The sequence below is a fragment of the Musca autumnalis genome, unplaced genomic scaffold (assembly GCF_047663935.1).
Source record: "Musca autumnalis isolate F117 unplaced genomic scaffold, ASM4766393v1 scaffold_5, whole genome shotgun sequence".
Lineage (NCBI taxonomy): Eukaryota > Metazoa > Arthropoda > Insecta > Diptera > Muscidae > Musca > Musca autumnalis.
This window is the reverse complement of record NW_027412088.1, coordinates 7,240,214-7,265,246: the sequence shown is the minus strand read 5'-3', so window position 1 is coordinate 7,265,246 and position 25,033 is coordinate 7,240,214. Positions and strand designations below refer to the sequence as shown.

The 25,033-nt window shown below is 33.6% G+C and overlaps 3 protein-coding genes across 15 annotated transcripts in view; 1 reads left to right on the top strand and 2 right to left on the bottom strand.

The window, feature by feature from the left end:
• Xrcc2 (X-ray repair cross complementing 2) overlaps positions 1–7,598 on the bottom strand; it is a 231,373-nt gene extending 223,775 nt beyond the window's left edge. For 3 of the 12 annotated variants that reach the window (XM_073955260.1, XM_073955263.1, XM_073955264.1), the window contains exons 1-3: positions 4,661–4,906; positions 3,913–3,957; positions 3,173–3,855 (exon numbers count right to left, since the gene is read on the bottom strand). In XM_073955260.1, coding sequence (XP_073811361.1) covers positions 3,173–3,790 — 618 coding nt within the window. In that variant the 5' untranslated portion in view covers positions 3,791–3,855; positions 3,913–3,957; positions 4,661–4,906. Of the gene's footprint in view, positions 1–444; positions 749–1,430; positions 3,856–3,912; positions 3,961–4,660; positions 4,916–5,240; positions 5,302–6,778 lie in introns of those variants that run through there. The other 9 variants (XM_073955262.1, XM_073955253.1, XM_073955254.1 and 6 more) reach the window with 9 other exon arrangements.
• An 11,961-nt stretch (positions 7,599–19,559) lies between these two features.
• Positions 19,560–25,033, top strand: part of Sans (SAM_USH1G_HARP domain-containing protein Sans) — a 30,850-nt gene continuing 25,376 nt past the window's right edge. For both annotated transcript variants that reach the window (XM_073992170.1, XM_073992167.1), the window contains exons 1-2: positions 19,560–19,836; positions 19,944–19,970. In XM_073992170.1, coding sequence (XP_073848271.1) covers positions 19,832–19,836; positions 19,944–19,970 — 32 coding nt within the window. In that variant the 5' untranslated portion in view covers positions 19,560–19,831. The remainder of the gene's footprint in view (positions 19,837–19,943; positions 19,971–25,033) is intronic.
• LOC141406533 (uncharacterized) lies at positions 20,051–23,759 on the bottom strand. The gene is made up of 3 exons (XM_073992165.1): positions 21,409–23,759; positions 20,831–20,970; positions 20,051–20,745 (listed from the first exon to the last, which is right to left on the bottom strand). The coding sequence occupies exons 1-3, from the start codon at positions 23,229–23,231 to the stop codon at positions 20,570–20,572; spliced, it is 2,139 nt and encodes a 712-aa protein (XP_073848266.1). The 5' UTR covers positions 23,232–23,759; the 3' UTR covers positions 20,051–20,569.

Genomic DNA, 25,033 nt, shown 5'->3' with positions numbered 1-25,033 from the left:
AGTAAGTAATCACCATGTAACTACCCGAATTGATAGAATGCACAGTGGTAAAATTAGTACATAAATCTTAATATATAAGACAAGTGAGTGACAGACTTATCAACCGCTTAAACTAGGGGTAGGGGTGAGAAAAGTGCCAAAAGAAGAATGAAAGAAGAATGGTTAATCTAAGATACTAAAATTTTTTGATGTTTAAGGTTAAAAGGTGAAGATAGCATTTTGAAATTTGGAATGTCAGACTCTTTGAAATTCGAATTAAAATATTAATTTTTACTTTATTAACACCGATTTAGGATATCAATTCATTAACAAATCAGCAAAATTCGATATTGTTTATTTTTTTTTAATTTTAAACCTATAATTAATATTAAAGGTTTGGATAATAGTACATTAACCCCCATTATTAGGTCTGTACGATAACTTCGCAAGTAAAAAGTACTAGCAAGTACTCAACAAATTCTCAGTAACTTCTCTCCACTAATTTTACTCTCTCGATGCTAAAAATTTTCATAATGTTATCGAACAACAATTTGCAAAAACTTGCAAGAAGTCAGCTAATTTGACAAACAAGAAGTTTGGAGGATAAGATTTAATTTAACCGTCGATGTTTGTTTACGAAAATTATTTGATTATCCATTGCTACAAAATTAATTCTCTTTCCATATCATAAATTAACGGCCGGCCGTCCACATACTCGTAGTGTTCCTCCTACTCCATGGATGTGCCGCTTTTTGCTGGGATTTGATACCTTAGAAATAAAACAATCATCACAAACTACAAAATAAGTTATTTTACAAATTAAATATCTGTTCTCTTTTTTATATTGTAATTATTGCTCTGTTCCAGAACCTGCGAGAAGCTTCTATTTTTTACTACGATAACAATTTTTCCTTTATGTTATCGAAAAAAATAGTAACAAGTAAGAACGGCGATAAGTTCGGCCGGGCCGAACTTGTTATACCCTCCACCACAAGTTGTATTGAAGTAAGATTGAATAATTAGTTTTCGTGTATGAAGAAGACTCAATACTAAATTTCAGCAATTTCGGTAAAACAATGTGAGGCACCATTCTATGGGGGCTATTTCAAAACGTCGATCTATACCGACAAATTTCTGACGGAAAGTTTTTAGGCTCAAAGAAGACTAAATACCAAATTTCCTATATTTCTGTAAGAGAATGTGGCTAAAACTTAAAAATACCGAAAATCAAGAAGTACGCTTCTATGGGGATATAGGAAGAAGTGGACCTATACTGCTAATACTCTTCTGGAATATTTTATAACTCTTGGAAGACGAAATAACGAATTTCAGCCATTTCGATTGGATATTGACGTCACAATCTTCAGTATTACGAAAATCGGGAGGTACCGTTCTATGGGGGCTATATAGAAACGTGGACCTATACCGACGAATTTTTTAATTTAATTTAATTTTTATTTGACAAACACAGTAACCTAGCCCATAGGGCCATGAGCGGTTCCAAAAACAGCTATACAATAACTACTCTCAAAATTTTTAGTCAGAAATGGGGCAATATACAAGCGTGGACCTGCAGACATTTTTCTGGCGAACAGTTTTATATCACATTGAAGGCAAAATAGCAAATTTCAGCCATTTTGGGGGAATATTGAAGACACAACCTTCAAAATACGAAAAATCGGGAGGTACCTTTCCATGGGGGCTATATAAAGGCGTGCACCGATACCGAAAAAGTTCTGGGGGAAAGTTTTATACCACCAACGTAGGCTAAGTACAAAATTTCAGCCATTTTGGTGTGATAATGAATCTAAAACCTTTAAAATACCGAAAATCGGAAGGTACCGTTCTATGGGGGCTGTATGAAGGTGTGGACCGATACCGACAAAATTCTGGGGAAAGTTTTATACCCCTAAAGAAGGCTACGTACCAAATTTTAGCCATTTTGGTAGGATAATAAAGCTAAAACCTTAAAAATACCGAAAATCGGGAGGTACCGTTCTACGTATACCGATATATCCCATTTTCAATACCAACCATCCTGCAAGTAATAAAAACTTCTGTACCAAATTTTGACTCTCTATCTTTAAAATTGCGAGCTGTATCTTGATTTCAACAGACGGACATGGTCAAATCGACATAGAATTTTATGCTGATCAATAATATATATACTTTATAGGGTCTCCGACGAATATTTCGATGTGTTACAAACGGAATGACAAATTTAATTATACCCTCCATATGGTGGAGGGAATAAAAATAGAAATCTTACAAGTAAATTTTTGGTTGAAACGGAAAATAATTTATTGTTGAAACAAACTGTAGCTAGTCAGGAAGAAAAGCCATCAGCTGGGCTTGTTGTTTCACTTGGTAATTGCGTCATGGTTTATTTGTATTTTAAAAAAGAAAAGAGACATACTCTTGTGTCAGAAATTCATTGAAATATGACAAGAACATGTTTTAGCTTTAGGACATAGCAGAGTTGAAGGAGCTCCCTTTTTACCCATAAACTCAAAAAATGTTTATGAACAATTGCATAGTCTGACACAAGACATATCAATACACTCAAAAGTTTAATAGCTTATCAAAAATTATACATCACTATTAGTTCCGTGGAATTGATTCAAATGCTGATGAAAAGATCATATCTACCACTTTTTTTGAACCAATGCGAAAAAGATCCCTTGAAATCATGGCATCGCATGGAACCTCTTCCTTCAAAATTTGCTGGGTATATATGTATTTAAATAAAAACGGAAAAGTCATCTCTATTGGGTGGGAGGAATTGTTTCAAATGATGATGAAAAGATCGTATCTTTCATGAATTACTTTGATCCTATGAAATCATTGCATCACATAAAACCACTTCCTTCAAATTTATAATAAGTGGATGCATGATCATAGGTAAAATAAAGATTTGAGTTCTAAGTTAGTTTAATTTAAATACCAGTAATTATTATAGTGGCAAAATTAAAAAAAAAAAAAAAACAAAAGACGTTACCAGTAAGACAAACCAACCTAAAACCTTAATCCTTCTGGAATATTGAAGATCTTTTCTTATTTTGTTCGTTCGTTGGACATTTTAAATGCTTTATTTCATATCAAAAGCAAACATTTTATCATTAAGATAAAGACGATCATCTTTTCGGCAAAGTTTAAGTTTATAATCTACAAAAGAGTTGAAAACATTACTAACCTTGCCCTTGCTGTCCGTTTTGGCTTGTACATAATTGGTTTCCACCGTATAAATGCAACATATTTTATGTTCTTTGCAGATTTTTTGCAATCGTTGACACAATTTCCGATAATGTGTAATCATACGGCGTAAACGATCATAACAATCATCCCAATAGAAAGCATCCAATCCATCGATGGCCAACAAGGATACATTTTCATTATCCCACAATAAATCCTCAAGTTCTTCAATGGCCAAATCAAATTGTTCCGCAGAATAACATGAAATGTAGATAATAGAATTCAAGCATTCTTTGACAATTTCATCGGTAAAATTGCGATCCTCTTGTGAAAAATGTTCATTCAATGACATTGCATTTAATAGATATTTATCAATTTCATCCATTTTATGATTCAAATCAAAGAGAATGACTTGACTTGATTTCCCACCGTATTGTTTTGGTAGAATTGTCCTTGCAATGACATTCAAAAGGAGAGCTTCGTTTTCTTCTCCAGTTATTTCGGTTAATGAACTATGCTTGGGAGTATCCGGTGGAAATACATTGGGCCATAAGTTTTCCAATGATGGTCGTTTATCTGCTTTTGATTGCACCATTAATTGATATCCAGAAGCAATCATGTTTATTTTTGTTAATGGTTTTCTTTGAAAAAATCACAAAGTCGGAAATGTTTGTTGTGAAGGTGCTGAAAATAAATAACATATGAGTCCAAATAGTTCCATAAATGAACGTTTTAACTTACCGTTCAAATTCGTTCCTTGTGTTATTAGGATCATCTCAATGAATCCTGCTTAAAGATATTGAAACGAATTTGGATATACAGTTAGTCAACTTAATTATTGCAAAACCAAATTTTTTTACAAAATTTTAAACAAAGGAAAGAAACAAAAGCAACGAAAAAAAATTCTTTTAATTTATTTTGTCTAGTAAAAGAGACTTATAAGTGACCCCCTTAAGACTCATAAATGATTATAAACATGACTCAAAAAAGACTTGAAAAAGAATCCCAAATTAATCAACAAATCACCAATAAATGCTTAAAATATGACTAGAAAAAAACTTTATATGCCATCAGAAAATGGGCAAAAATGACTCGAAACTAATGTAGAGTAACACTCATTTGTGATTTGTTTAGAAGAGTCGCCTTATGTTACGTTTTCCTCCCGACAAAGTAGTCATTTATGATCGGAAAATGAGCTCATATTCCAGCTTTTTTCTGTATCTCCAGGGCGTCCATGACACTAACGGAGTGCGGATAAATGGCTTTTATAGGTTCCGGGTTATAAGAACAATACCTTCCACCTTCATTGACACAATATTAAAGACCCTAGTCTGGAGGAATGGGGCTAATACCAAAGGTTTACGTAACATATGGGCAGGGATCTAACGCATTCGGCTATAATTATGAATAACATGTTCCTATATTTGACTCCTATGTATATCAGATCTCCCATTGAAGTCTCTAGACTGCAAATCGATAGAGTACTTGCCGAAAAAAATTCGACAAAAACCGTAATAGAGGTCTATTTTATGCCAATATTACACGAAAGTGCCACGGGTCCCATTGGGGGAAATATCACCGGATTATACCAAAACACTCGTTAATTTGTTGTTTGAAGGCCCGTAAGTGATGAAAATAAGTTCAAAAGCTAAAATATCATTTCATTTTGTTAAAGAAATAAAAAAATTCTTGCGTTTTGGCAAAAGTGTAAACCACAGTTTATACAGTTGGCCATTCAGAGTTCTGTTAACAACATTTGACAACAAACATAATAGATTGTTCATTATTGTGATTTGATTTCCTTTGAATTTTATGTATTTGACAGCAAACTTAATAGTCAGGGCTAACTAGTTTGGGCTGAATGGCCAACTGTATAAACTGTGGTGTAAACTTTATTTTGACGCGTCAAATGAAACTTGGGAAGGACCTAATATTTTCTGGATTTTAATTCACCACTAAATACTTAAAAAAGTTGCATTTATATGTTATACGTATAATATCTCTATGTCGGTGTAATAATGCAATCAAAAAAATGTTGAGAGGTGTGAAGTTTATTTTTTGACGCTCACTGTATATTGTGGTGGGAGGGCAACGGTTTTTACCCAGTCACTCGTCGTGAAGGCTTGTTATTATGTAGCACCACAGTTTATACAGTTGGCCATTCAGAGTTCTGTTAACAACATTTGACAACAAACATAATAGATTGTTCATTATTGTGATTTGATTTCCTTTGTATTTTATGTATTTGACAGCAAACTAAATAGTCAGGGCTAACTAGTTTGGGCTGAATGGCCAACTGTATAACCCCCCGTTTACACATGCAAGTGGCAGTTCGAAAAACACAAATACACTCACACATATTCATTGCCACACCAACTAACAACCTCACTGCCGACAAAATTTTCTTGTCAGTAATCAATGTAAGTGCTTTGAAAGTAACTTCAATTTTTTTTCCGAACGTCTACACATGCAAGTGTCAGTTCGAAAAAATTGAAGTTTCGACTATAATATGTATACACAACTGTCTGTAAGTTACTTGCATGTGTAATCATTGGGTAAACTGTATGTGTGTTCGTCAAAGACATAAATACAACAAGATAAGACATTTTTTTTGCTATCATTCTTCAGTGAATGGCTTTTGAATTTAACATAATGTTATATCACGATATGGTGATATAACATTTTTTTCTTTTATACATTTTTACGTATTTAACCGAATTTACCGATCCAATTGACATAGAATTATTCTTGAATAGATCCTTGAATTCATAAATTTCGTTTCTGATACCATTACATGAAATGTTCCTCCTTGGTTGCGATTTTGAATTATCTGCAATCTGTTAAGGGTAATGTTTCTACACAAAGTTTCGTAAACATTTTTTTGTTGCATGCATTTTGTCAGGTCTTTATTACTTTATGTCTTTGTGTTCGTTTACTCAAAATTTGTACAAATTGTTACTGGATGTTGTTCGTTTACTCTACAGTGCAATGCAAAACACCTTAGTCGCTTACAAGAAGTTACTGGACTTGTACAAATTTGTACAAATTATCGAGTAAACGAACACACCTTGTGTGTAGCACTTTTCTGACTTTTCCATGTGACACTTAATCTAAAATCTTTTTTGATTAGAAAAAACAATTATATGGTGCTGTTTTTGGGGTCTTTCGTCATTTTTTTTTTTTTAATAATTCTCCTGTCAATTTGTTGGGTTACTATTTTTGAACTGCCATGTAACGTCTTTGCCTTCTCTCTCGGTGCGGTATATGATTTGGATACTGTTCTCAGCTTATGAGATGTGATTTCAACGATTTCTCTGGCGGATTTACCATTATTATAAATGGAATAGACCAAATTTATACAAATTTATCATATTTTCCAAAATCCGTTTAACTTTCTTACTCTTTATCTGAATATACCGTCTACTTAAACACACAACAAATTAATTTATGATCAACCTCTTCAACAAACTGAGAATTGAATCCAAGACTTGATAAGAAAATAATTTTGAAAAAATTATGATCGCGTTAGCCCTGTTTAGAAGCTTTCCATAGGAGAAAGTCCTGAATCCGGCTATGTTCGACCAAAATTTAATTTTTGAAAACTTACCGTGGAAAAAGTTTCAAATCCAGCCACTACATTAAACTTGCTCCTTTTTGTTTAATGTTGTTCCTTGGTCACGAAATTATAACAATCCGCCAAGAATTGAAGTCTTCCTCTTTTATTGAGAAATGCAAACACAAATGATAACATAACAATTTAAGTGGGGTACACAATATCGGACGACATTTATAGTCAAATACAGGGAAAATATTCAAATTGCATGTTATAGGTAAGATAATAGCCATTGGTTCTAAAAGAAAACGTTGAAAAATATATTCAATGACATTTTTATGCTCTTTAAATCAAATTATTAAACAAATTAATATGTTGAAAATTGAAAAAGTGGCAAATAACGTAACATGCGACTTTTACGTCGCCACTAATTCGATACATTAATTGGAAATTAACCAATGCAATTTTCATATTGTTTGGAAAATGGAAATGCTGTATTGAAATATGGTTTTCATGAAAAACAAAACTCTTTATTAATTCAAACGAATTCATGAAACAACTACAATTAATTTATCAGTTTAGTTTTTCAAAAGTTTACATCCAAAATTGCAATGTAATCACCACCGCTGCAACGCAAAAGATTACTTCCTCCGTTCTCCGCAACTGATATTCTTTCATCTTACAAAAGGTTTTTTCAATTATCTTCCCATCACCAGTTCAGATTTCCACATGGACTCCAAATGCACTCTTTTAAGTATTTTTATTTCGTTAATTACTTTTATTTTATAATTTTGTTATTTTATAACAACATTTTGGTAATTTATACTCTGTTTGTTTAGTGACGGAAATATGTAGGGATCTACAACCCGGCTTGCTTTAGGGATCTCTAAGAACAAAATGTAACGAACGGGGAGGAGAGACTTTTTATGGAAAATACCATTTATGCTTAATTAATTTATTTTTAATTGTTTCTTTCCAAAAGTAGTTTCTTCTTTGTTTTCAGATTCTTGTTCCTTTTCGTTTCGGACTTTTTTTCAAATTCCAAGAAGCGAGATTTGATTGATTTCATTCTATGTCAGATTTAGAACAGACAAGGGAACTTTTAAAATAGCAATGTGTGCAGTCCGATTCTATTTTTAGCGCGATGGTTGGGACTTCATATAATACCAATTGTTTAGAAGTTTAAGTTGTTTGATATGCAGGAAATGTAAAGCATAGTACACACGGTCCAACAAAACTGACAGTCATCGAGCTGAATAATTACTTTCCTAATCACTAAATTATACCTGAAATGTTGTATTTCAATAATTTTTAGCTAACAAAACGTTTTTATTTGCCAGAAAATTGCCGTAAAAGTACGTTGACTGTCAGTTTTGTTGGACCCTGTGTACTATGCTTAAGACAACATCACGACGACAGTTCTAACAACTTTGGTCTGTTCCAGAAACTGCAAGAATCTACTTATTTTTACTACGATAACAATCTTTCCTTTATGTTATCGGAAAAAATAGTAAAAATTAGTAGATTTTTGCAGTACTGGAACATACTAAAATGAAAATAAACAGGTGTGTAAATAAAAACACAAACATCATCTCTATTGGATCGATGGAATGGGTACAAATGCTGATGAAAAGATCAGATCTTTCACGACTTCCTTTGCATTGGTTCAAATCCTAATGAAAAGATCGGATCTTCCACGACTTCCTTTGAACCAAAGCAAAAGATGACATGAAATCACGTCATCGCAAAGAACCCCTTCCCTCAAATTTTGCTGGGCAACTACGAGCCTGCACCTACTATTCTGAGCTGGGATATTTTGTAGTCTAAAGGAAACAAAATATATTTCCAATGTTCTTTTCATATTGTAGTTAGTTGTAGTTTTTTATAAAAAAAATGTTTTCTTTAATATGAAATTAATATAAACACAATTTTCTTTTATATTTTTAAATCAATCGGAAGTTAGTCCCAATCTACATTAGGCAAGACACGTAAGGGGAATGGAAGTGGAAAAAATTGCTCGTACCGGCAATTTTCAGGGAATTCCTTTTATATGTTTCGTTTTTGCCGAAAATAATGCCGAAACAGAATTGCTTGTATAAACGCAAGAGGAAAGTTTTAAAAAGAACGAGAAAAATTGCCGCAAGGAAAATTGCCTAATGTAATGAAACTACAAATGTTGTCATACAACTCAATATTCGGCAATAGGTTGGTTCGATAACTTCGCAAGTAAAAATAAGTTGCAAGTACTTCTCAGTTTGTTATCGAAAATCAGTTTGTAAAAGTCTGTGGGAATTTGTAAACAATTTTGGGTTAACGAACATACCTAATATTAAAAAAAAAAAATTGCGAGTATTTTGCGTCAATTATTCAGTTCTTCAATCTCGTTTTATTTTTATTTCCAGAAAACAATGGATTTGTCAACCAAAATAACAATGTGTTCCAGGTGGAACGAAGAGAAAATGTCGAAATCATTGACTTGGGTAAGAATATATCATACATACACATTACTTATACATATATTTATATCCACATTTTATGTCGGTTCTGGAAGTGGAAGACAGCGGATATAAGCTAATTCCATATAAGAAAGAGATTCTTTCCCTAACATTTTTGTCGTAGTATTGGGGCTACATGGGAACTGTATACAGAGACATATGGTCTGTTCCAGAACTGCAAGAATCTACTATTTTTTTACTATTTTCTCCGATAACATAAAGGAAAAAATGTTATCGTAGTAAAAAATAGTAGCTTCTTGGAGGTTCTGGAACAGAGCAATAAATACAAGAAGATAAGATATTTTTTTGCTAGCATTCTTCAGTGAATGGCTTTTGAATTTAACATAATGTTATGTTACGATATGGTGAAATAACATTTTTTTCTTTTATACATTTTTACGTATTTAACCGAATTTACCGATCCAATTGACATAGAATTATTCTTGAATAGATCCTTGAATTCATAAATTTCGTTTCTGATACCATTACATGAAATGTTCCTCCTTGGTTGCGATTTTGAATTAACTGCAACCTGTTAAGGGTAATGTTTCTATACAAAGTTTCGTAAACATTTTTTTGTTGCATGCATTTTGTCTAGTCTTATTTGTTCTATGTCTTTGCTGTATAGTCGATGGTCAGACTAGCAAGGTTTCATGAAACCAATTTCGTTAAAGTTTCTTTTCAAATTTCGTTATGGGTACTTTACACGATATGTTTTTAACATATGAATTGTCACTTTGCATATACATTTTGTATGGGAGAAGTGACAACTCATATGCAAAAAACATATAGTGTAAAGTACCCATTAGTGTTCACACACCTTAACGTGAAATTTAAGATCTTTGCGTGTCCTCTTTATTTTACCATTCGCGTTTGTTGTGTTTCTCATACCAATAAAAACAAAAAAGACATAAATAAACCAAAAAACAACACAAAATAATTAACATTAATAATTAAATTAATATTAATAGTTAAATTTGCACTATTTCATTTATTAAATGTTTTTATTAAATATATTTATGTTTGTTTTGTTGTTAACGTTTGCTTGAGAAAATAAAAATGAAAGAAAATTGAAGAAAAAATCTTGCAACGAAGAACAAGAAGAGGCAACACAACAAACACAGAAAACCATGTACATGGGTTTCACTACTTCATACCCCTCGCCTATAAACTTGACGTCGCCATGTTGAAATCGTGCTAGTCTGACCATTCGCATACCAAAATACAGATCATGATGAAATGCTAAGGTTTCGTAAAACGGCCGGCCTTCTAATTGGTTTCAAACTGTCAAATTTTTGTTATAGTGAATAAATTTAATGAAAACGTAAACAATCATTTTGACAGATTGAAACCAATCAGCCGGCCGTTTTACGAAACCTTATCATTTCATTATTTCCGATTTCAAAGTACTGTGCGCCATTTACTGCCAGATTCACTTCGGCGATTCCTTAAAATAATCGTAAGTCTATTACAGATCTAAACTGGGCTAAAACTAATTTGATTCGGCCTCTATCTCACAAATGCATAGGAATTTTACGTTGTAGTCTTCAGCAATATTGTAAATCTAAAGTAGTAGGAATTAAGGTCAAACAGACGACTAGAGAAGAGACATCCCGTGCATCTATAAAATATAAAATTATCGTTGAAAAACATACTAGAAAAAACGTGATAGAGACATTCTATACCTACATATAACATGTTCAAAAGTGTATTACATTCCAGCGATATGTTTCCCAAAGATAACGCTTCAAAAAAAAAAAAAACAATTTTGTAGGCTGAATAGTCGTCTTTAAGATGGTATAGAAAAATTCTTCATTTACAGTACCGTTATACTAAAATTTGACCGGAAAACAAAATGAGAATTAACAAGTAAAAAAGTATCAGTCGGCTTTGCCGACAGAATATACCCTCAGCCTATGTATATTGAAACAATTTTTTCCCAAAATACGTATGTATTTAGTGGGTTTTAAAAATTTTGGCGTTTGAACCGACAAAAATGTTGATTAGGATTAAAGATCAAAAGTTTTGCGGAGGAGATACTAAAAGGAATGGATCGACATTGACCGTTATGGAAGTGGATCTCCAGCCACAACATATGATGCCATAGGGGGTTTTTTACACTCTTCGGGCTGTTTGCTCAAGAAGTATGGACTTGCCCCTAAAAAAACGTTTCCCTTCGTAATTGAGGCAGCGAATGCAAGTTGCTTCAAAAAAAATCAAATTGATTCGATATAAGGTCTTAAAGTGAACTTATCCGACATATTGTGTGGAAGATACCGGATGGAGTGGACAAATATAGTCCATATTTGAACCTGATCTATATCTGGTAGATATATTAGGAAGTGTAAAGTATAGACCAATTCGGCCACTCCCTTCAATAGTTACCGTACGAACAATTTTTCCGAACATTTTTGAACTTTTGTGGGGGAAGTACCTGAAGGAGTGGACCGATATGGCTTATCTTCAAACTTAAACTATGTTTGGACAAAATATTACTAAGGCCATATTTTGGACCGAATCGGCAGATCCGTTCGAGAGTTATCTTGAGCTAAAACCACTTCACTCGGTGTCATTGGGGTTTTTTGCAACTTTCATGCTATTTTCTCAGGAAGTATGGACTTGCCCCTAATGAAACTTGTACCGTCGTATGGAGGGCAGTGAATACAAGTTGCTAAAACAAAAATCTAAGCGATTAGAGAGATGGACCTAAACTGAACTTTTCCGAAATTTCGTGTGGGAGGTACCGGAAGGAGTGAACCTATTGAGACCATATTAGAACCTCACATTACTCTGGTAGAAAGTTTACGCTATACAAAGTATGGACCAAATCGGTCACTCCCTTCAAGAGTTATCGTGCGCACAAACTTTCCGAACATTTTCGAACTTTTTTGGGGGAGGTACGGGAAGTAGTGGACCGATGTAGGTCATCTTCGAACTTGGGCAAAATATTACGAAAGCCAAAATTTTAATCGGTTCATCCGTTCGAGAGTTATCGTGCTCACCAGCCAGCCAGACAGACAGACGGACATTGCTCAATCGACTGCAAATTGTCTGAAACACATTTCATCCAAACATATCTTGGGGTCTAAAACAATTATTTCGATGAGGCACATTTTCATCGTATCAAAGTGTATATACCCTCCTTAGCCTAAAGGCTGTGGGTATAAAAATGATGCACCACAATAATCGATTAAAAATTACCATATTATTGGCTTTTTGTGCAATATTAGTAATCAGTATGGTAGAAGAAACATGGTAAAGTAAATACTACAACAAATACAACTCAACAACAACCACCCAGCTAACATTTTTTTCCGAATTCGTATCGAATTCGGACAGAATTTCTGAAAAAATATCCGATTCTGATGCCGAATTCGTATCGAATTCGGTACGAAAATTGTATGGACGTGGTCACCGAATTCGGAAAGAATTTTCGAAGGAAATTCTTAAAAAATGTTAGAGTTTCGCGACGAATTCGGTCCGTATTCGTAAGTAAATTCTTGGAAAATTCGGAGAAAAATTTAGATTTTCTGACAGAATTTGGTCCGAATTCGGAAGAAAATTCTGGAAAATTCGATGAAAAATTTAGATTTTCTTAAGAAAATCCGTCTGAATTCGGAAGGAAATTCGGAAAAAAGTTCAGATTTTCTGAAACAATTCTGACGCTGACGCCTTTGATATTGACACAACACGTGTCGTACTGTACTGAACAAACCCCACTCAGAGACAATTTTCTTTTAATGTACTATTTATGGAAGATTATAATTTCAAACTTTCTAATGATTTTGCCTGTTGTTATGATTTTATGATTAACAGTAGAACAATGTGCAGAAGTATGTTGAAGCTATCAACACTAGCTTGAATTATTATATGTTGCATTTATATTAAAAAAATTGTAAAACTGTATATGCGAATTTTATGACCAGTCATTTTGTTCTTCGACATCAACCGAAAAAAAATTCCCTTAGAAAATCCATTAGAAATCGGAACGAATTCGGAATAACGATTCTTAAGATTCTTTAGAAAATGTGCAGAGATTCTTAAAATAAACTTATAGAAAATCGGTCCAATTTCTAGGAAAATATTAGAGAAATCGGCCACATTTCTAAAAAAAATTCAGAAAATCTGAGAAAAAATCTGGTATCAGAGCCCTCGGAAAAAATTGTTAGCTGGGCACATAGAAATTTGTTTTTGTTTGCAATGTTAGTGTCATCGGTAAACGTAAACAAAATAAGGAAATATCTATAAATTATTGGAATTTAAAAAAACTAATATTTTTATACCCTCCACCATAGGATGGGGGTATATTAAGTTGGTCACTACGTTTGTAACTACTCGAAATAATCATTGTAGACCCCACAAAGTATATATATTCTTGATCAGCGTGCAATTCTACATCGATATAGCCATGTCCGTCCGTCTGTCCGTCTGTCCGTCTGTGGAAATCACTCTAGCGTCCGAACGGATTGACGTAGGTTGATGAAATTTTGGGAAAATATGTTATATTTACGTAGGACTTTTGGTATTGAAAGCGGGCTATGTAGGTCCACGCTTTCGTATAGCCCCCATACAAAATGACGCGTGACGCGTCGTCGTTTTAAGGAATTTTTAAGATATTTGGCCCATTTTACCACCGAATTGGTTGTAATTTGGTACTTTGTGTCTCCAGAGGCCAAAAAATATTCCTACCAAAGTTGGGTTATATAGGTCCACGTTTTGGTATAGCCCCCATATAAGGCCCCATATAAAGTACGCGTCATTTTAATATATTTTGAATGTATTACACCCATTTGACCACAGAATTGGTTGTAATTTGGTATTTTGTGTCTTCAGAGGCCAGAAAACATTCCTACCAAAGTTGGGTTATATAGGTCCACGTTTTGGTATAGCCCCCACATAACGCCCCTTATAAAGTACGCGTCATTTTAATATATTTTGAATGTATTAGACCCATTTGACCAAAGAATCGGTTGTAACTTTGTACTTTGTGTTTCCAGAGGCTAAGAAACATTTCTACCATAAAATGTTTATATAGGTCCACGTGTTGATATAGCCCCCATAATACAATATCTCCCGAATTTCGATATTTTGAACGTTTTAGCCTCATTATCACACCGAGATGGCTGAAATTTGGTATTTAGTCTTCTTTAGGCGTATAAAACTTTCCACCAGAAATTTGTAGGTATAGGTCCACGCCATCATATAGCCCGAATTTCGGTATTTTGAAGGTTGTGGTCACATTAATCCACCGAAATGGCTGAAATTTGTGGTGGAGGGTATAAAAAGTTCGGCCCGACCGAACTTAACGCTTTTCTTACTTGTTCACATTTGATTGAATATTTTGGAAAACATGAATGAAAACTCGTTAGATTTTCAATTTGAAAGTTTCCGTATCATTCCACTAAATGCATAATTTCTCGCAAGAAGTAGAATTCTTGCAAATAGGTTTGAGGTAGTTTCTTGTAGTTTCCCCAACAACATAAAGACAGTTTTGACTTAACATATTCAAAATTTTACGATACTACTACCTTGGTAATTGTGCCGGCCTTGGGCCTTGTTTTTCACAATTTGTTCGAACCTGACCTACCTTCTAGATTATTTTACCATGGTCTTGACCATGTTTCCTTTTATAAAAGCAAAAATGTCAACACTCTTTGTTGCCATTCGAGCCCAAACAATACCACTCCCTCCGACTACTTTGGCAACAATAGCTCTGTTCCTTTACGTGCCTGAGGTTACCATTTCTTACCATTTTTAACCTGCAAAGCGTTCCTTTACTTCAACAAGCATACAATTTATATGAGACCAGTTCACCACTTTTACCATTTTTTTGCCACTGTTACCATTTTTTAAAGTAAAGGAACAGACCAAATGAGTATTGAAATTTTGTCACCAATATTTCTAAAAACTATTTTCAAGGAAAAGTGCAAAAAATTTTGCTCTATGCCATGATTTTAACCTCTATCAGAGCAACACCGTTAAATACAGGGCAAGCCTGGCTAATACAGGACATTCCATATATCATTACCCTGCGTTTACACAGGACAGGATAGTTGAGTACATGTATTGATTGCCAAAATCCCAAAACTTTCCTGTGTGACGTAGGCGTCCGGACAATGGCAAAACAATTTTTAATATTACGAATGAAAATAATCTTTTTATACATTTGAATTTATGCTATTTTTCAAATTTGTCAATGTTAATGCATTTCTGTAGTATTTTTTGTTATTTGAAATAGTTTTGTTTTAACTGTCTACGAAAATTACCAGACAGTGCAGTGGCAACTAGCCAAATGTTTGTATGTATTAGTGAATCAGAGTTGTATTTGCAGACAGTCTGTCTTGTGTAAACGCCAAGTTAGATTGTTTATACATACTCTGGACATAACCCTTATTGATTTTTCATGGTCATTTGTTGGAAAATATTTTCAAAAACTAGAAATTTCTAGTCAAATTGCCTGCAAAGGGACACTAATTATGATCATACCAAAATTACGCCAGTAGTGGGATTCTGTAACTCATTTTTGCTGTTACCGACAAAAATCGGTAAAATAAAATCGCAAAATTATGACTAAAAACATAAAGAAAAGTTGGCATCACTGTTTGTGTCGGTAGCGGCTAGCGACTACTTTTTATTCATCGTTAACTTACCGAAAAATTTCGTTAATTATCGAAATTATAAGCATTTTAATTTTACCGACAATTATCGATAACAGCAAAAATGAGTTACAGAATCCCACTACAGGAACATTATTTTTTCGATCGGAATCCATGACAAAACTACTGAAAAGGATAGGGAACCAATTATTTCACCATTCTGATTACTAAAATGGCACAGAACTCCAACAATGTGGTCATTATTAATTGATTATTGTGGTGTATCATTTTCAATGCTCAATTTAAAAATGCCCATTTTTTGTTTTGCGGTAAAATTTTAGCAAAGACATAAATACAACTAAATCTAGACAAAATGCATACAACAAAAAAATGTGTACGAAACTTTGTATAGAAACATTACCCTTAACAGATTGCAGTTTATTCAAAATCGCAACCAAGGAGGAACATTTCATGTAATGGTATCAGAAACGAAATTTATGCTTTCAAGGATCTATTCAAGAATAATTCTATGTCAATTGGATCGGTAAATTCGGTTAAATACGTAAAAATGTATAAAAGAAAAAAATGTTATATCACCATATCGTGATATAACATTATGTTAAATTCAAAAGCCATTCACTGAAGAATGATAGCAAACAAAATGTCTTATCTTGTTGTATTTATTGGCCTGTTCCCGTACTTTATAAAGTGGTAAAAGTCGTAAAAGTTGAAAAAGTCGTAAACGATTTTCATATAAATTTTGTGTACGGGAACGCAAAATGTGTAAAAGTGGTAAAAATTGTAAAAACTTTTTAGTTCTGGAACAGAGCTTATGTCTTTGAATTAACAGAAAAATCAGTTGGAACTGTTGACTGTGCGCTCCCACAAAAATAATAATAATAATAATAGAAATGTAAAAAATACATATTCGTGTGAAAAAACATTAATCTTAATGTTTTAATAATGCGAGAACTTCTGTTTTATTGTTAAATAAAATTTTTACGGGAAAAAATCTAAAATTTGTACATAATTGCTGTGTTCCAGAACCTGCAAGAAGCTACTATTTTTTACTACGATAACACTTTTTCCTTTATGTTATCGGAAAAAATAGTAAAAATTAGTAGATTCTTGCAGTACTGGAACAAACCAATTCCTAGATATCGTCGTTACAGATTCGGATATTCGCGTTGTGAAAAAACATTAACAATAGGTCTGTCTGGTTACCCAACAATTTTTTGACAATTCTTCAATGAGAACTTTCAAATTTTAGCAGGAGCTGTAAGTAACCAGATAACGCGCGAACTTCATTATTGGCGTTAATTCTAGCCTTTCGGGTCGTCGGATTACGGATTATTTATTTTACGAATGAAAACATTTAAGTAAGTTTCGGTCGCGGATTTTGTGTTTTAAATGTGATTTGGGACTCAACGTATTTGGGCTTTCAGAGGGCTTTGTGTACGTCCCCTCGTTATTTAGCTTTAACAGTTATGGTTGCAAATTTCGATTTTTCAAATTTCATGAGTAGACCCTATTACATTTTGAAACCCAAATTTATTTAAATGTGCCTTGATGACGTTTGTCTTTTAACAATTTCAACGTTCTTATGCGGGGCATACACTATACTGCCAAACTGCACTGCCAAATGAACCCTTGTGTACGTGTGTGATTGAATAGTGTGTGGCATTCCTTCAATCCATATTCCAAAAATGATGAATTTTCCTCCAAAACTCGATTTTGGGTTGAAGTTTTCCAATTTTTTTAATTTCCTCACAAATAATATTTGTTGTTTTCAAAAATTATTTGTTGGTTACTTGGAAAATAAACAAAATTCATCGGATTGAAAGGGGTTCATTTACAAAATTAAAACTATTTTGATTTCAATCCTGCCAAAACTACTCCCAAATACATTGACAAAAACTTCAAAATTTACTAATACTATTACAAATGCTGTCGTGCATGCCCATAGTGTATGCCCCGCATTACTCTTGAATGTGTTTTTATTCTGATTTTTCCTTCAAGTGAAAGGACAATCATGCTATTTTTAGCTTATAACACTGTGCAACAAAATGGAGCTCAAAGTCTGGGGGGTGGAAAATTCCTTTTGGGGATGAAAGCTCTTGGTGAGTATATACAGAACCCAGAAGGACAGATCCGCCGTGAGTCGAACTTTTGAGATATGGCGTGATGAATATTTTGCTGGAGACCGTATAAGCCCTCAGATATTAGCGTTATATCTTTGTCCGCTGTTGTTTTAGCTTATTTTTGAGATCACATTTCTTCAGCCAAATCAAATGAGGATTATTTTCGTGGAGCATTTTGACCTTCTATCTCGCATCCTTCAATGTCGTTTTCGTCCTTTATTATAAAAGCCGCTATAAAAGTACCACAAGATGACGTTTTTCAACTTCGAAATGTTCTGCAAAAATGTCGGCCAGAAAATTTTCGGTACGGCTCTCATTGACAACAAATCGATTTTGTCGCGTTTTCGTGGTCGTTTTGTGCATTTATCCTGTTTTTGTTCAGAAAAATACTACATTTTGTTTTTTGTATATTCGTTACAGAACATACAAAAACACAAAACACAGTTTTTTTTTGAGCAAACAGGGGTAAATGTAAAAAATTACTATGAAAACGCGACAAAATCGATTAGTTGTCAATGAGAGCCGTACCTAAAATTTTCTGAGCGACATTTTTGCAGAACATTTCGAAGCTGAAAAACTTCATCTTGTGGTATTTTTATAGCGGCTCTTAAAATAAAGGACGAAAAGGACATTGAAGGAAGTGAGACAGAAGGTCAAAATGCTCTACGAAAATAATCCTCATTTGATTTGGCTGAAGAAGTGTGATCTCAAAAATAAGCTAAAACAACAGCGGACAAAGATATAACGCTAATATCTGAGGTCTTATAGGGTCTCCAGCAAAATATTCATCACGCCATATCTCAAAAGTTCGACTCACGGCGGATCTGTCCTTCTGGGCAATTTTCCACCCCCAAAAATTTCGGTTCACAGTGTTATAAGGTATGTCATGGTAGAACAATATAAGGTAAGAACAATACATAGCTGACTGAACTGGGCTGTAATGTTAGTGTCAAATTCCATACGACATTTTATTTCTATTTTCGAAGTATATTAGGGATATATATTTTTGAGGAAAAATATATTATTCAGAAAAAAGCTATTTCCCGTAAAGACTTCTTCATATCAATGATATGTAACCTCTTCCAAGTCCGAACAACGTGCCGCACACTATAACACCTCTTATAGAAGCGGTACAATATATTTTAATATGTGTGATATTTTGTTAAATTTGAAAAAAAAATTAAAGCCCTAATAAACATGTGCTTCTTTAATTTCAAAAACAAAAGTTTGAATCAGCTTCTCCTTTTTCAATGAATTTTTATCGACCCCAAAGAGTTTTGCAACAATTCTAATTTTACTTGAAATTATCCATATAGCAGAATGATATGGATACTTTCAAATTGAAAATGTAAAGCTGCCCATACACAATCAAATTGGCTCGTCCAGCCGATGAACCCCATTCTGTACGTGTGTGCTTGATAAGTGCGTAGCAAAGCATTCAATCAGCCATCAATCTGCAACCGAAATCTTTAAATTTTCCCCTAAAAATTAATGAACTTAAATTTTTTTTTATATTTCTTCACATACACAATGATTTGTTTTTTTTTTCAAAATTTCTTTTTACAACTTTGAAAATAAACAATATTCATCGGATTGACTGGGTTTCATTTTGAAAATCAAAAATAGTTTGATTTTTCTCAATCCATAAAGTTCACACACACATATTCTCATATTTTGAAAAATTGACACATACTACAACAAATATTGACATCAAAATTTGATAGTGTATGCCCCACTTGAATATTACAATCTATATTAAGATTTCAGAGTGAACATTTAAGAGAAACACACATAAAAAATTTAGTCTGTTTCTTGACAGTAATTCAAAAAAAAAAAAAATCAAGGAAATAATACCAACACCCCGAATACAATTCAATGAAGTAATTACTAATACTTCACTTCGTTTCCAAATCGACATCAAGCTATTAATTTTATGATATCTAAATACAATTACGTCATTTATAACTCATATTTACTTTTTTCACAGATATCGACTACGTTACGCAAATTACAGGTAAGTCAGTTTAAATTGCATTAATAAAGTACCCATCATTATAAACCATAGGTGAACTCAAATTTACAACATTATTCACATTTTTACAGATGAAAAGTTAAATTCATTTATTTATACTGTACTAAACCAATTGTCAAATATATAATTTAAGGTACGAACAGTTATTTTTATTATTTTCATTTTTTGTTTGTTTTGTTTTATACATTCCACTGTTTACTGAGCTAATATTTATTTTTTTATTGTTATTAAGTAATTTTTATTGGAATGAAAATCTCAAGTAATTATCACTTCTTTTGTTAATGTCTAAAGAATAATCAGTTGAATATTATTTGTTTTGCATCTAAAACTCTATAGATAAATAACCATTGATTATTGTAATTCAAAATTAAAAATCAATACCAAACACTTTCCGCGACGGATGCTGCTATTAAAATACAAACATTTAAAGTTAATAGTTAACCAGAGATTTCTCCTCACCTACATACATATTTTAAACCGAGAATTGAAATTGGGCTTTACCCTTTCAAAGGGTAAATATTAAGAAGATAAATATAAAAGTAATAATTATGTGTACATTTCAAAAAAATTTACAAAAATATCTAAGCGCGGAAAAATCTTACAACTCTTACAATGTATTGTCGGCATATTGGGCATTCGCTTAGAACTTTGCCACAATTAGTGCATGTCGCCATGTGACCGCACTCCAAAATGACGCACTCGATCGGTGCATCCATGCAAATTTTACACAATTCATCTGTGGGTAGTTTATCAACAGCTGAAAAAAGAAAGAGAGAGAAAGACACAGTTGAGTGGGAATTGTAGAATGTTATTGACCTATAGAAAATTGTCATAATACCTACCTGGTGTAGATTTCAAATTTTTCCACAAACGTCCCACTCGATCTAGTAATTCTTGTTTTTCGCAACAGCCTTTGTAATCGACTCTGTGTAGCATCAGGACCTCTTTTAACTGTTTCACACTAAGACCTTCCAGTTGTTTGCTGAAAATGGATGATTGTGTAAAAATAAAGTATATTTACCGTTACATTATTATTAGTTCTATATACAAAAATAAACAATTTTTGCAACGTCACATTTAAACAACATAATTTTATGGAACCCCTCCCTCTTCCTTTTCAAAACGCATTTTTATATGCATTTTCAAAATTATGCAAATTTCTACAAATGTTTAAACCCAATACAGTAAATTTAATTTTTTCAGTTTTATACTGCTTAGTTGTTAATGAAATGGATTTAGCCTTAGAATCATTCAAAATATATATATTCTTGTATTTTTAAACCGCAGTCTAGTCATTATTGATTTGTAATTGTGATCCCACTTCCAAAAAACGTTCAAATCCATCATCCCCTCTATCCATAGTTTTCTTAACCCACTCATTTCCTATTAAGTACCTACAACTAAAGACTACAACACTTACATTGAATCATAATCTTCGAGATTTATGAAACGTGATTCCTTTTCAATTTGCTGACTTGTGTTTACATCCGTGTCCGAAAAATAGCTGTATGCTGCTGAATTCCCAGTCACATTGAATTCTCTCTGACGTGCCATTTGAATATCCGTAGTTGTTCCTGTTGCACTAGGTGTAGATGTCCCAGCCTCTGAATCTGAATATTCTACTGATTTGGTACGCTGCTCAAGATACGCCAAAAATTCACTCAATTCTTGTTTTATATCCGATTCCGACATTTGTGAACTCTCCAAATGTTTCCTCAGCTTTTCAACTTGATGTCTTATATTGACTTTGTTTTTGCCACAACGTAAACAACAACGTTTAGCTGTTGCATTACTGGTGGCTGAGGATGTTTGGGTTTCTTCTTCAATTCGCGACGTAGGATTGTGAATGGACACGGAAAGTATTGTACCATCTTCATCGTCGTCATCTTCTTCTAAGCTAATTTGAGGTCGTCTACGGTTAAGGTAACTTTCTGAACGTCTACGTACTACTTTTTTAAGACGAAGTGGTGGGGGTGGTGGTGCTGAGGGTTGCGGCGGCTTTGGAGACGTATCTTCTACAGGTTGTTGTAAAGTTGAATTATTGCCATCGGGTGTTTCCAGTGTCTGATTAGAAGATCCATCCTGTTTCAAATCTAACATTTGCCATTGATCAGTGGTATTACTAGTCGTGTCGGTTGTAGTCTTGCTGTCATCCGAAATACCACCAATAGCTCCTAGTTCCTCAAATGAGGAATGTGAAGATTCCTCTTCTTCGTTTATGTAGATTTCCAACTTTGAGTACTGTGAGGGGGGTTTTGATGTCGAGGCAGATGTTGATGGTCCACCAGCCGTGGCGGCCAAATCTGCCTCATCGTTGCTTACAATGACATTTGCTTCTATTGCAATTTTAGGGGACCGAGTTCGTGTACTGAACGTGGCTATTAATTCTTCTTCATCGGAACATTCACAATCACCTTCTTCTTCAATCTTTGTTGGAGATTTAGGCTCGGTTTCGTTTGACCCTGGTTCTTCCCCTACAGGGACAATTGCATTTGACACAGGGGACTGATGAGATATAGCAGGGGATGTTTGTCTCTCTGGCTGTGCTTGCGAAGGACTTGAATTAGGTGTGGGCGACCTTGCGTGTGTTGATTCCGTTGGAGAGGACAAAGCTACACTAGTAGGTCTTTGTTGCCTACTGGCATATGTTGGTATTTCCCTGGTAGCCACTCTAGGTTGTTCAGTGACATTTGCTGCGGTCCTATTTTGTCTCTCCGCTCTTGATTTCGAGCAGGACCTGCTCTCTAAATTGGCAAAGGAATCACTAATGTTTTCACTTAAACTACTAAAGAAATTTTGGCACGTTTGTTTAATATTATCAAAGGAATTTGTATTGCCATTTCCACCATTCGCCCCGGTCCTATTGGCCCCACCAGTCGTTTGGTGTTGCGGTGTCGTACTTTTACTGCTGCTCTTACTGCTTCCGCCGCTGCCACTCGATGATGATGGATTCTGATTGGAGGAATCCATACGCATAACCAAATCGATCAGATCCTCCTTTTCAACACACCCAGCCGTAGAGATGTGCTTCGATTGCAAATAGAATATCAAATCTTTGGTTTTTAGCTGTACCAAGTCGGATCTTTGCAGTGGTCTTCGGTTAAACAATAAACATCGATCACATAGCAGTGAATGTTTGCGTGTGGTCACTAAGCAAGAGTGACAATAGTAACGTTTGCAATCGGAACAGCTTTTTTTACGTTTGAAGACTGTAAACTGGACATGGCATTGTTCGCAAGGCATGATTTGAATGTGTCGCCGTCAGAGTTCCACTATACTTGCAATCGCCAGACAAATTATCACCAAAAACAAACTCACACAAACACTCGCTCAACTAATACTATTCTTCCGCAGGCGACAGGGCTCCTAGAACAAAAAATCAATGAATCACTTGAATCACTTTACTCTTCGTTGCTGCGTATGTTGCTGCAGTGAGGGGCCGTCATAACAATATATTCCATATCATTGTTTCTGCTATTATTGTGGTAATCGTAAATATTAAATTGCACTCTTCGTCTTCGTATGGTCATATTTCACAGAAAAGCAAATTTTTGTCCATTTCCGTTTTAGCTTATTTCGATATCGTTATCAAAAATATTTTGAAATGCTTTAATCTTTGATTGTTGGATGTTTCTTGTCGTAAGAATGTTATGAATGTATAGTTGTTGTACTGAACGGTTGATGTTTTTTTGTGGATCTTTGCAATTTTAATTTTTTCCCTTCTTGACAGCTTGTTTTGCAGCAATTCACTGTTAATGACATCCTCCTTATAGGGTAATGTCAATTTGACAATAGGAATTTGTATGGGACTGTGGATTGTACAAGAGGCATTTATTGTACGATTGATATGAACAACTTTACCAATTTTTTCGCGAAATACGTAACGGCAAAGACAAATTTGAGTTCTCCATTAAAAAATTAAGAAACTGCAAAATTAATTATGTTTGCTGCATATATGTATATAGAAAAATCTTCCTTACAAAATAAGTAGTTTAATTCAAATTTACATTTTGCTAGCATAAACCTTTTAAATATTTCAGAAATTAAATAAAACTTTATTTTATTATTTATTTATAAATGTTCTGCTCCAGTACTGCAAGAATCTAATAATTTTTACTATTTTTTCCGATAACATAAAGGAAAAAAATGTTATCGTAGTAAAAAGTAGTAGCTTCTTGCAGGTTCTGGAACAGAGCATATTTTTTATAATTTTGTACATATTTGCTTTGTTCCAGAACCTGCAAGAATCTACTATTTTTTACTACGATTACATTTTTTCCTTTTGGTATGTTCCAGTACTGCAAGAATCTACTATTTTTTAATATTTTTTCCAATAACATAAAGGAAAAAATGTAATCGTAGTAAAAAATAGTAGATTCTTGCAGGTTCTGGAACAGAGTATTTATGTTATCGGAAAGAATAGTAAAAATTATTAGATTCTTGCAGTACTGGAACAGACCAATAGAAAACATTTCGATTAATTTAGATTTGGAACCTTTTTATAAATAAATAATAAAAAAATGTATGCTCTGTTCCAGAACCTGCAAGAATCGACTATTTTTTGCTACGATAACATTTTTCCTTTGTTATCTGAAAATATAGCAAAAATTAGTAGATTCTTGGAGTTCTGGAACAAACCAATTGTTTCAGTAGTGGAATACTGTAACTCATTTTTTGAGTTACCGACAAACATCGGTAAAATTAAAACGTAAAATTAGGAATGAAAAGTATAAATAAATGTTGACATCACTCTCTCGATCGGTAGAACCAAGGCCTACTTCAGGTCGGCCAATAAGCCCAGCTGATTACATATTATAGCTCTATTCCAGAACTAAAAAGTTTTTACAATTTTTACCACTTTTACACATTTTGCGTTCCCGTACACAAAATTTATATGAAAATCGTTTACGACTTTTACAACTTTTACTACTTTATAAAGTACGAGAACAGGCCATATGTTTGATGTCAAAAACATTATTGTGATTAAAAATACAAAGAAACTAAAATCACAATAATGTAAAATCTATTATGTTTTTTGTCGAATG

Coding starts and splice junctions, on each gene's coding strand:
- LOC141406533 (XM_073992165.1), bottom strand. CDS start 23,231: ATGCCTTGCGAACAATGCCATGTCCAGTTTACAGTCTTCAAACGTAAA. Junction 20,971..21,408: donor CTCGAAGATTATGATTCAAT/GTAAGTGTTGTA, acceptor ATCCATTTTCAG/CAAACAACTGGAAGGTCTTA. Junction 20,746..20,830: donor AAATTTGAAATCTACACCAG/GTAGGTATTATG, acceptor TTCTTTTTTCAG/CTGTTGATAAACTACCCACA.